General features: G+C 37.1%; 1 protein-coding gene across 1 annotated transcript; it reads right to left on the bottom strand.

The window, feature by feature from the left end:
* Positions 1 to 273: 273 nt before the first annotated feature.
* On the bottom strand, positions 274 to 11,808 carry ywhaba (tyrosine 3-monooxygenase/tryptophan 5-monooxygenase activation protein, beta polypeptide a). Its single transcript, XM_048199099.1, has 6 exons — positions 11,648 to 11,808; positions 8,350 to 8,650; positions 6,808 to 6,931; positions 3,493 to 3,656; positions 3,182 to 3,277; positions 274 to 2,161 (listed from the first exon to the last, which is right to left on the bottom strand). The coding sequence occupies exons 2-6, from the start codon at positions 8,641 to 8,643 to the stop codon at positions 2,105 to 2,107; spliced, it is 735 nt and encodes a 244-aa protein (XP_048055056.1). The 5' UTR covers positions 8,644 to 8,650; positions 11,648 to 11,808; the 3' UTR covers positions 274 to 2,104.
* Positions 11,809 to 12,676: the final 868 nt, after the last annotated feature.

Raw genomic sequence — 12,676 nt, 5'->3', positions numbered from 1 at the left:
GAGAAAAATCCTGGAATGTTTTCCTCAAAAACCTATTTCTTTTCGATTGAAGAAAGACAAACATCTTGGGGGTGAGTAAATTATCAGGAAATTAGAATTCTGAAGTGAACTAATCCTTAAAACTTGCTTAAAATCTTCATTAAATGCTTATTTAAATATTTTTATGAAAACCACATGCCTTTGAAGTGTTTAGAGAACAATGACAAGACCTTGAAAATTTGCAGATTGTTCTTTGAATTGAATGTACACCACTGCAAAAACAATACAGCGCAATTTGGAACTGATAAAACTTTTATTTCACTTTAAATTGTCTTTTACACTTTCCTGATTATAACATGTAAGGTGAAACTAGAACTGTTTTAAAAGACATACACAAATCTAGTATTACGTCAATAACCAGGTTGTATTTTTTTTTGTCATTTTGTCATTTTTTCCCTTAAGCTAGTCTAAATTTTCACAACCACGTGCGCGCTAAGCAATGAAACCGTCACAGAAGCTAACTTTAGGCAGAATACTGGTCAGTAAAAACAAAGCAATTGGAGATACCAGATATACAGACAGGCTCGGCTCCACATTCACTACTGTATTTTTTGTAATCAAGCATAGAATAACTGCCATTTGTTCAGCTAAGGGGAGAGAAAAAGAGATTTTGTCTTCAGTGCATGAACATTGTCTTCAGCTCAAGACAGATGAGTTCTACACCTACGTGGAATGTTATGGTGATGTGACAAGGTATTGTGACACTGAATGAGTGGCTACCTCCCTAGTAATGCTCGGGTCCTTCGACTATTTGCCAAATCTGATCTCGTCTTGCGTTTCACTGACTTTGGGCCAAGACTTAAAAGCCTCCACTGGTCTGCGGCACTTTCCTGCACAAAATTCAAGTTAAATCCAGTATTTCTCAGGTTGAACTGCTGAGGGTCTTACAGAAACTCATCTCTTAACAGGAAAGAAAGAGTAGTAAAGCTCAAAGTCAGTCTAAGGCCCCAAAACTCCTCCTGAACTACACTGATATCATTTGAAGAGGGAAACATCAAGCATAAACTTCCTGTAGGGGCGTTCATAAGAGGGTTGAATAATAAAAAAAAAAAAAGTGGTTTTTGCAAGCAGGTTGACAACATTTAGTTTTAAGACAAATTTATATTTACCTCTAAAATGTTTACAATTTTACATCTTTATTATACGGAGGTGTGATCTAAAAGGGAGGGGGAGGGGGGGGGAAACGTACAGAACAAACCAGGAAAATCGTCTACTGATGTCAAACAGCACCTTTATGTTGACTGTCTTCTCGACAGCACATTAGGAAACTCTCCAGTTTGTTCACAAAAGGTCTGTAATCGTTAAACGTCACATACTGATGGAATGTCTTTAACTTAAAACTGAACAGACATGGAATGGCAAACCTCGGGTCCCTTTTGTCGTCTTTAGCCGTGTACGCAAAATAAAATGATGCACATGACAGCAATAATAGTAATGCGTGTTAGTCAGTGTCACAATACAGCCTGTTTTCATCCCTTCTGTATGAGATCGCAACAGAATTGTACTGCTACTCGTACTGAAACCGTTCAGATTTCCATTAAGCACAAGTTATCCAGGAGGAAAAATTAAACATCACAGTGTTTGTTAAATTAATGGACAGTTTAATAACCTTTTGAATAAAACCAGCAATCGCCAGTACACTATTGGAGAGAAAAGACATAGAAGGGAAAAATGGGTGGGGTGGGGGACACTATAATGCATTATAACCTGCTAGACCAGAGAACATATAACCTTTTAAAAATGTTAGGAGGGATTTTAGGAAGGGAAAAAAAAAAAAAAAAAAAAAAAGGATGGAAATCATTTCCACTACTCAACCATTTTCCCTTGTCTAAGGGAAAAATACACAAACAGACATGTTTGAGACAAGTCAGCTTTGGAAAAACCAAACTTTACCCTGCCACTCATGGCTTCGGGGGTACAAACTTGTAGGTCAGATACAATTCATGCTGCTCGTCATACAGAAAGGTGGATAAAGGTGAGGTGGATTGGATGGAGCAGGGAATTATGGGCTGTATATGTGTAAGATAAAGAGTGTAGGTGGATTTAACAGTGAAGTGCAACGCCTTTAGTTCTCGCCCTCGCCGGCATCCCCCTCGTCACCCTGGTTTTCTGATGTCCACAGCTGCAGAAAGAAAGGGGGGGGAAAAGTTAAAATGATCCAATGATCAGGCTGCAAGGGTTAAAATTAACTTAACCACACCTACCAATGCCATAATATTAAGGCAAAATGTTGCCAATAAGATATTCTTTTATTCATATTAAAAATATAGAAAGGTCCGACACCGAGGAATTCATGTCAATTCTTCAACTCAATTTGTTATGCTCATAATATAACATGTAAATGACACAACTGTACTACATTTGAAAGGTGCAAAGCAAAAATTTCATCAGTGGACCACTATTTTTCTTACATTTTAGTAACAAGCCAATTTTGTTCTTAATATATTATTTTTGGTTGTTTAATGCAAGTAATATTCTATGCATGTTTCAACTGAAAAATAAAAAAAACCCCACAAAAATGTCATTAGAAATTGTTTGAGTCACAAAAGATGTTTGAATGTTACATTAGCACCGGTCAGACTATCATTCTTAAAGTTTAAAGATTTAAAATGAGTAATCTATAGAGTAATGAGTAAGCTAATGAGTAAGCTCGCATAGGGATGCACGATATATCGGCCACCATATTGGTATCGGCCGATATGTTCATTTTTAATGTTGTTTTATTAAACCCGATAAATAATGGATTATTTCCTTCAGCTGAGACACTTCAGATGCACACTGTCCACCATGATGGTTTTAAATTGCTTGAAATATGATTGAAATCACTTCAAAAATGAAAACACAGTTAAGTGCAACATGTGCAGCACAGGTCTGTCATATAGGCTACATAAAATTCTAATGAGAACCTTATAATTGTGTGCTTGGGACATGGCTTTTGAATTGTGACATTTTTTGTTTTTTGTAATCAGGGTCTCAAATTAATTAAAAATTTTAATTTAGATTTATCCACCAATATATTGGTTATCGTCTTTCAAATATAAAAAAATTATCGGTATCAATTTTTCATATTGGTGCATCTAATTTTGCATTGTTAATTTGAAGCAAGTGTTAATTTTGGGCAACTAACAGAGTGGGCACTTACAGTGAGGTTGTCCCTTAGTAACTGCATGATCAGGGTGCTGTCTTTGTAGGAGTCCTCGTTCAAGGTGTCCAGCTCAGCAATTGCCTCATCGAAAGCCTAGGGTGAAGGTAAACATGAGGGTCAGAGGTCTGTTGTCTTCCTGGACACTGGAAACGCACTCTAGTATTCAGTATAAACTCACTTAGTTTCAGGTTCTGAAACACTTTTTGAAGATATTCACAGAATGTTGCATAAATAAGATGAGATGAAAGAGGAAACAGTACATTGCGTGTACTCAAAACAAAAAAAGTCAAACAAGATAAAAGTCTAACCGTCTTTGCCAAACTGCAGGCCTGCTCTGGGGTGTTGAGGATTTCATAGTAAAACACGGAGAAGTTCAGTGCTAGTCCCAGCCTGATGGGGTGTGTTGGCTGCATTTCCTTTTTGCTGATCTCAAATGCATCCTGGTAAGCCTTCTGAGAGTTGTCCACTGTGGCTGTAATTTGATAGTAAACACAAAATCAAATTCATGACCGTTAACATCACAGCCTTTGATCAGAGGTTGCCTTAGACTGTAACTTTGTCCGTCATTTTGACGGACAGGGTCGTAAAAAATCCATCATAATCCATTATTACCCATCATTTTAATTTTCATCTTTTAATTATAATAACACATTTAATTGCTTTTATTTTTGTTCACATTTGAATTGGTAATTCACATATGAAATTTCTCAGTACTATAGGCCACGTGTTGGTAGCCATTAAAGAAAACGTGGTTTCATATTTATGTTTAAATAGTCCTATGTTATGTTTTAAATTCATCTATTTGATTATGAAAAGTGAAGAGCATGCGTAAGGGTAACACTTTATAATAACTCACGCTATGAAGCATTTGTTAAGCATTAGTAAATAGTCAATTCATCATTTATAAAACATTAATAGACATTAGTAAGCCATTTATAAATACTGCTATAAATGCTTTGTTCTTGATTTATAAGCATATCTATAATGAGTTTAATAATTGTATTTTCATACTTTATAAATGATCAATTTTTAATTTCTAAATTATGTATTACATTATTCACAAACTAGTTATTTAGGAGTTGTCAGTGGTTCATAAGATCATTTAGGAAGTGTAAGAAAATGATTAATAAAATATTTAAATGTACATTTATGCATATTATTTAGACATATAGTATTAGTTACTTAGTGTGTTAATAAATGCTTTACTAACACATATTCCTAGTGTAAAAACTACTTCAGTACTAACTTTAAAACATTAGAGAACAGCAGTGCAGAAGATCACCGAACCTTTGAATCTCATTTATAAAAGCTTTACAAGGCATTAATAGTCCTCACTTTAGATGAGCTCACAAACATAGTTAACTGACTACTTCTAAATGTTTTATAATTACCTGAATCATGAATTGCAGTAGGAATATGTGTTAATAAAGCATTTATTAACACACTAAGTAACTATTATTATATGTCTAAATAATAAGATGTATAAATGAATGTTTAAATAGTTTATTAATCATTTGCTTACACGTCTTAAATGATCTTATGAACCACTGACAACTCCTAAATAATTGGTTTGTAAATGTAATAATTTAGAAATGATAAATTGATTATTAACAAAGTATGAAAATACAATTATTATACACATTATAGATATGCTTATAAATCAAGAATAAAGCATGTATAGCTGTATTTATAAACTGCTTACTAATGTCTATTAATGCTTTATAAGTGATGAATTAACTATTTACTAATGCTTAACTAATGCTTCATCGTGTGCAGTTATTATAAAGTGTTACCGTTTTATTTTGTAGAAAGCCTTTCTTTAAAGTGAATTTCGTTTTGTAAAATTTGTATCTTAATTTTAATCAATGTTTCATCAATCAGTTGCCTGGATGTAATAAATAAGAAGCAAATATAGTAGAAAATATAATCATGACAGGGAGGCGTGGGTGCGATCACTGGCGCGTGAACTGGAGCACGTCTTACATGAATGAACCGAAACTCAGCGTATAGGCTGCTTGCCTCAGAGACATGAGAAATATATTTATAGAAAGTTCGAAATATCTACTTTAACGAAAATGAAATAATTCAAAACGAAAAGAAATAGGCTACTCTGATCATGTAGCCTAAACCGAATGAAATGTGCATTCTCTCTCTAATCGCATCCATGAGGAGATGAGGAGAGTCAATGTCAACTTCATCTTTGCCGCCGACACTGATTCAGAAAACATTACTTTATTAATGAACAATTAAAATGTCTCCTTGCTGTTTTGGTCACATTCATAAGACCAACATCGATTCGTAAATCCTAGGCTATATGCCTTTTTCAGTTGCCGAATAAACAGAAGCTGCATAGTGCGCCTCACACCCAAAAAATCGCAATAGGCTTAAAGCTTTGTGTTGTCTCAGATTTAAAATTACAATTTACAATAGATCACCCTCAGTGTAATCTGTCAACGTGATGGACGGCCTTCAGATTTTTCCATCAATGTTAAAAAAATCCGTCAATGACGGATAATTTTTGGTTAACGCAACCTCTGAGAGAGAGATATATATATAAATAAATAAAACCGATACAAATGAAATAAAGGGCTTTCATTTGTTCATGTGTTCAGGTAGCCTATAAAAGAAATCTAAGTACCAAATGTAAAATAACACTGCATGGTTTTCACAGTATAAATTAATAGATTAATGCTTATTAAAGCTAACTATATTCAGAAGAGGAGCAGTGAGTGATTTTCTCTTTGCATTTTGTTGTTTTGATTAACACTGATGGCATAATCATCAGAAGGTGACTGCTGTCACTTTAAGGCAATAGATAGATAGTAATCCAGCTCCAATCCAGTAATTTTAACATATTTGTGTGTGTATTTGATCGTTTGGACCTGAAGCCCAGCGTGTAATTTGTTTGTCTATTTGCGACCCGTTTTGAAGCATGCGCCACACACACAATTCAGCCCGGGGAACAGCGTCTCTTGCGCGGATTATTGCGTTTTCAGCGTTTTAAAACGTTGATAATAATGATCAAACATATTTACTGCAATTTAGCAACAGTAAAGACTGCATTTTACAACAGTCACCGATTGTGCCGATTCTGACGTTAAGTATGGGGTTTAGGGAGGAACGAACGCGCACAGCTGTGAATAGAATGAAGGTGTGCCTCAGATATCTTCTTTCTGATGATACTCGCTGTAGCTCCTCTCTCTTCTGAATTGCGAAAAATACATCATAGCCAAGATCAATATTATGGCATACAGAAACAGCTGGCTACTCTGGCGAGATAGAATTTGCAAGATAATGTCTATATAGCAGTAATACAGGTATGTGTATTTTCTTCATAATTTCTCCAGTACCGATAGCAGAACCGTTAACGTCAGAGCTTATCGATAACACCGGTCTTTCAAAATTTAGCCCCGGGGCAAATTTAATACCGGGTTTCGGTACCCATCCCTACCTTTGATGCAGTTTCTTTGGCTAGCATCTAATTATTCATTCTTAGGACTTGACCTTATACTGCAGCATTATGGCTTCCCATCTTTACACATTAAATTATCTTCACCTCTAATGACAGATGAACCATAATTTTAGGCAACATCCTTCTTGCTTTCTAAATAAAATGAGCTCACTTTTCTTTGCTTCTCCGGATGCCACCTCGGACAGGTATCTGAAGTAGTCTCCTTTCATTTTCAGGTAGAAGACTTTGCTCTCTGCCTGGCTAGCGTTGGGAATGAGGTACTTCTCCAGGAGACCCTGAGAGAACAGAGGAAAGGCAGACAAAGCTATGAACATTAATATTACATGAATAAGATAAAAAGTCATTAGCTATCAGAAAGAAGAAAAACAACATTCTTAGAGGTAAAGTGTACATTTTTGGATGCATCCAAATTGCATTTTTCTTATCAGTTTCATATTACAAATGCAAATGATTCCTTTTCCCCTGATCATAAACAGTGAAATGCCTTGCTGCCTGCGTAGGCAGCATTTTAACTGAAAACAAACATATTAAGTGGTTGATTTAGAACACTTCAAATAGTGCATCATTCATTTGAAGCTTTGCACATGAAGCAGACTTGACACAACAAAGACAATAAGAGAGACACGACAGTATTCCAAATAGCATAAATATACATTGCACACAAAATGTCGCTAAAAAGGGCCATTCTTTAAAATCATCCGACATTTCATTGCTATAATGCCTTAGAGGATCAGTTCACTTCAGAATTCAAATTTGCTGAAAATGTCATCCAATATGTTTATGTGTTTCTTTCTTCAGTCGAAAAGAAATTATGGTTTTTGAGGAAAACATTCCAGGATTTTTCTCCATATAGTGAACAGTTACCAATAGGTTGAAGATCCAAATGACAGTTTCAGTGCAGCTTCAAAGGGCTCTACACGATCCCAAACGAGGAATAAGGGTCTTATCTAGCGAAGCGATCAGTCATTTTCTAAAAATAAAAATGTATATACTTTAACCACAAATGCATGTCTTGCACCGCTCTGCGATGTGCCACGCATTACGTTGGAAGGATCACGCGTGACGTAGGTGGAAGTACCGCGGTGGTGAGTGAAAAATCTCATTTTCTCCTTCAACTTCAAAATCATCCCACATTTTGCCTTTTTTTTTAAGGGCCGTTTGACTTAGTCTTTGCACATTCTTGCTCGGTTCTTCCGGCTATGTCACATGTGACCTTTCCAATGTGATTATGTAATGCGTGGCGCATCGCAGAGCAGTGCAAGATGAGCATTTGTGGTTAAGAAGTATATACATTTTTTTATTTGTTTTTGAAAATGACCGATCGTTTCGCTAGATAAGACGCTTATTCCTCGTCTGGGATCATGTAGAGCTCTTTGAAGCTGCACTGAATCTGACATTTTGACCTTCAATCCGTTGAACCCCAGTGAAGTCCACTATATGGAGAAAAATCCTGGAATGTTTTCCTCAAAAACTTAATTTCTTTTCGACTGAAGAAAGAAAGACAAACATCTCGGATGACACGGGGGTGAATAAATTATCAGGAAATTAGAATTCTGAAGTGAACTAATCCTTTAAAACGCAGTTTTGAAACAAATTCTAACAAATTAAATCAATGTGGAACTTCTATAACTGTCAATTCAACTGTCAAATGTTTTCTTCCTTGTAACTCAGATTCACATGTCATGTCTCTCACCAGCACGTCGTGGCAGATTTCCTGAAGCTCGGCCTCGATCTTCTCACGGTATTCGCGCGCCATCTGCTGTTTCTTCTCGTTGCCCTCCGTTTTCTGCTCGATGCTGGAGATCACACGCCAGGACGAGCGGCGGGCGCCAACCACGTTCTTGTAGGCCACGGAGAGCAGGTTGCGCTCTTCGTTGGAAAGCTCAATGCCGCCCTCCGTGACGGCCTTCATGGAAGCAGCCATGTCATCATAGCGCTCGGCCTGCTCAGCGAGTTTAGCCTTCTGCACTAGGTCGCTCTTGTCCATGATCAAACTATAAAAGTAGGGGTAAAAAAGGTACTATTAGATGACAAAATGCATGTTGCTGGTGAGTTAAAGGTTTGATTAGTCTAGCGCATTATCTGACCCCTAGTGCCTGTATGCATATAATAAAAATAAGTCAAGTTTGGTGTCGCTTAGATAGGTTGGCTGACCTCCTTTTGTTGTAAAGAGGTCAATCTTCAAGTTGGTACCTATTTTGACCTGCACCAGATACCATTATTAAATTTGGGTCTTACGAAGATTTAAGTCATACTGAGGGCTACCCGTGAATGACTAAGTAAGAGGACAAACGAAAAGGCATGTTTCATTGGTACGTCATTCACTAACTGTCTTTTTATCTCAATGCATTCATCACCGAATCATCAGAGTAAAAACCATCAGTAAAAGTCCCATTTGAGGTTATAACACTTCTGGACAGTATGACAATACAATTTCATTATCTGAACCAGGCTAGTTATACAGAGCTTCCTTAAAGGATTAGTTCACTTCAGAATCAAAATTTACTCACCCCCTTCCTTTCTTTAGTCGAAAAGAAGTTAAGGTTTTTGAGGAAAACATTACAGGATTTTTTTCCATATAGTGGACTTCAACAGGGTTCAGTGAGTTGAAGGTCCAAACTTCAATGCAGCTTCAAATGGCTCTACACGATCCTAGCCGAAGAATAAGGGTCTTATCTAGCGAGACAGTTGGTCATTTTCTAAAAAAACATTTATATACTTTTTAACCACAAATGCTCATCTTGCACTAGCTCTGCGATGCACCACGCATTGCGTAATCACGTTGGAAAGGTCACGCGTGACATAAGCAGAAATACTGCGGTAGGGAGAAAGACTAATTTTCTCCTCCAACTTCAAAATCATCTGACAACGTTGTTTTACCTTTTCAAGACTTGTGCGGTACTTCCGACTTTTCAAACTTGATTACGTAATGCGTGGCACATCGCAGAGCTAGTGCAAGAAGAGCATTTGTGGTTAAAAGGATATCATTTTATTTTTTTTCGTTTCGCTAGATAAGACCATTATTCCTCATCAGGGATCATGTTGAGCCCTTTGAAGCTGCATTGAAATTTGGACCTTCAAACCCGTTGAACCCTGTTGAAGTCCACTATATGGAGAAAAATCCTGGAATGTTTTCCTCAAAAATCAATTTCTTTTAGACTGAAGACAGACAGAAAAACATCTTGGATTACATGGGGATGAGTGAATTATCAGGAAATTTTAATTCTGAAGTGAACTAACCACTTCAGACCCCAAAACAATGCTTGAGTTGAATTCAAAGAGCTTACCAAAATAAAAGTTGAAACATAAAACATAACTGATCAAGTGTCTTTTCACTGACTAAAATTAACTTGAAGTTTAGTATGGTGCATTTTTTTATTTGTCAAATATAAAAACACCCTGCCATAAGAAAGCTCACCATTATCTCTTTATAAAAAAAATAAATAAATAAAAAAAATTAAAAAAAAGGACAATTTCCAAGAAATATATAAACACTTTAAATACAGTTTGAGGGTTTTATTGTGCCATATAATGCTTGACCATCTTTAAAAGATAATTGTATGCATCATAAATCAGGCTTATCAATAGATAATGGTATTAGTAGAATCTAAAAGAATAATTTTGTGTCCAATAACAAATGCATGTTCACCAAAACATTTGTTTTACCTTGTCTCTGCATTGAGCGTTTTACATTTGTTCTTTGCACCAAATGACAATTATTCAGGTCATATTTAGCTCACACTGCACTTTAAGGTGATTTCTGAAATATAACCCAATTAAAAAAGCAGGTCAAAAACCATTATTTCTCAAACATCCAACGGCTTATCCACCTTTGCATATTATAACTGGTCAAAGTCTAAATCAAACCCACTAGAATGGATCACCTATTCTAGATCACATTCAACCCCAGGTCTCTGACTGCTGCCTAATATTACATTTATCCATTTGACCGTCTACCTTTGTGCAAGGTCATGGATTACGATCAGGAATCGTGATTCCAGCAGGCCACAGTGGGAATTCCAATCCTGTCAGCTATCAATACGTGTGTAAGTGCCAACGCCCTGGGCGTTGAAGTCCTGAACCCGAACCGCAGGTAACGGTGTCAGGCGAGTAAACACAGCCCGTCCAGATCCTGGAGACCAACCCACCTGCGTGAGCTTGCCGATCGGCTGCCTAATATAACCGAAGGGGGCTGGAGTGCAAGTTAAAATGCGTAGTTTGATCAGTTAGTAGATGACATAAGCTGCTGTCGAACTAAATTTATTTACATAGGCCCTCACGACGCGTCCTGACGACAAGTCCGCCATCCTTTGAGGCGATTGTTTCGCGATTTTATAAGATCCCAATCGACTGTGTGAAATCAATAAGTTAATTAGAATGATTTAGAGATGGTAAAACTACGAATTTGACCTGTATTAAGCGCCTAACCTTGCTAATACTGCACTGCAGCATATTCAAGGCTCTTCGCTCGAGCTAACAGCGTTAGCCACCAATGCAACGCCCTCTCTCTCACATTCCCTTGTGGAATTTAATCGGACGAGCCGATTATTCTCGCCAAATTTAATTTAACCGTTACTAGCCACAACTCACCGGCACGCGCTTTACTCCTCTAGTGTATTTTACTATTGACTGATTAGCCGGTTAGCTTTCACGACGGCCAGGCGTTGAATAGACGCGGGAGCCGCTGGCCATTCCTCCCGTGCTGATTGAGGGATGTTCCGCGCGATGGTACTTTGATTAAGCTCTTACATAATGAAAGTGCGGGAACCGCGCGCTTCTACGACAAATCGGACGCAATCGGGAATAAATCGGCAGTAATCGTTATTCATCGCCCGCCTCGGCCTAAGTCCTTGTACCCAGCCCCAAACCACAATAGACACCTTCCGCCATTGACAATGATGAGGGGGGCTTACATGAGCAACAATACAGCAAAATGCATCTCTAATATTCATAATATCACACGAGCGGCCTTAATGGGCAATGTAACTCACATTTAAATATATTTCGAGTCCTGATTTGTGTCTGTTAACGATGGGAGTATCAAGCTGTCCTCCGTTTCGCTGCTCGGGGTATTCAGGGCAGTACCACTTCCGCTTGCGCTGACACTTCCGCTTCCTCTAAACTCCACCCCTCCCCCCCCGCCAGTATCCATGGTAACCGCTATCCGGGGTTTCCTACACTGTTTTACACGGTCCCTCACGTCACAAAGACCATGGCAACCGAAGTCGTGCGTGACGTAGTTAGTCACCATAGCAACCGTTGCCAGGAGGCGCTCGACAGCTTGCTGGATTCCAAATGGAAGCGTCAGAACGTTTGGGTTCGCTTGTGAGATTAATAATAATGGCAGCAATAGAAGATGATGTTTACGATTCCTCCATTCTAAAACATGTACAAGGCCTTTGAGAGGCGCAGTATTTGTAATGTTCATTTGTAAAGCTCATTTCCATTTCGTTTAATATTAGTATTTATTAGAAGCCCTACTTTTTGTTTAATAGCTAGCACTTTTTCATAGACAAAGAGATTTTTTTGAGTTTTTCAACTCAAAGAGATTCACATGTTAGAAAGACTTTATAAAAGCCATTTAATAAAAATAATAAAATGTTAATCATTAAAATAAAAGGAAGTGAAAATCAATATCACAAAATAGGCCAAAAAAAAAAAAAAAAAATATTTGATAATATTCAAAAGAGACACTTGTACTTTGATGGAAAAAGTCACATGATCAGTGTCAGAATTACATGATTAATGACCTGGAAATAAAAAGGCCTATTAATTTCTTATTTTACCTCATAACGTTTTACATGCAAACACTTAAGTATCAACAATATGCATCGAAAAATTCTTTTTTCATGAAGATTTTGTCGTATGCATCTTTGTTGAAGCACAAGACATTTTCTTTTTTTTTTTAAATAGGCCAAAAAATAAGAAAACCCAGTTAAAGGGATAGTTCACCCAGATATGAAAATTCTGTCATCATTTCCTCACCCTCAAGTTATTCCAAACCTCTATAAATTTCTTTC

This window comes from Megalobrama amblycephala, linkage group LG8, assembly GCF_018812025.1.
Source record: "Megalobrama amblycephala isolate DHTTF-2021 linkage group LG8, ASM1881202v1, whole genome shotgun sequence".
Lineage (NCBI taxonomy): Eukaryota > Metazoa > Chordata > Actinopteri > Cypriniformes > Xenocyprididae > Megalobrama > Megalobrama amblycephala.
Note: the sequence above shows the minus strand (reverse complement) of the source record. Positions and strands in the feature narration are given on the sequence as shown.

Bases quoted from the DNA above. Each gene is read 5' to 3' on its own strand.
- ywhaba (XM_048199099.1), bottom strand. From the start codon at position 8,643: ATGGACAAGAGCGACCTAGTGCAGAAGGCTAAACTCGCTGAGCAGGCC. The intron at 6,932-8,349 runs GTGAGAGACATG...CTGTTCTCTCAG, and splicing joins AAATCTGCCACGACGTGCTG to GGTCTCCTGGAGAAGTACCT. The intron at 3,278-3,492 runs GTTAGACTTTTA...CCTTCACCCTAG, and splicing joins CCTGCAGTTTGGCAAAGACG to GCTTTCGATGAGGCAATTGC.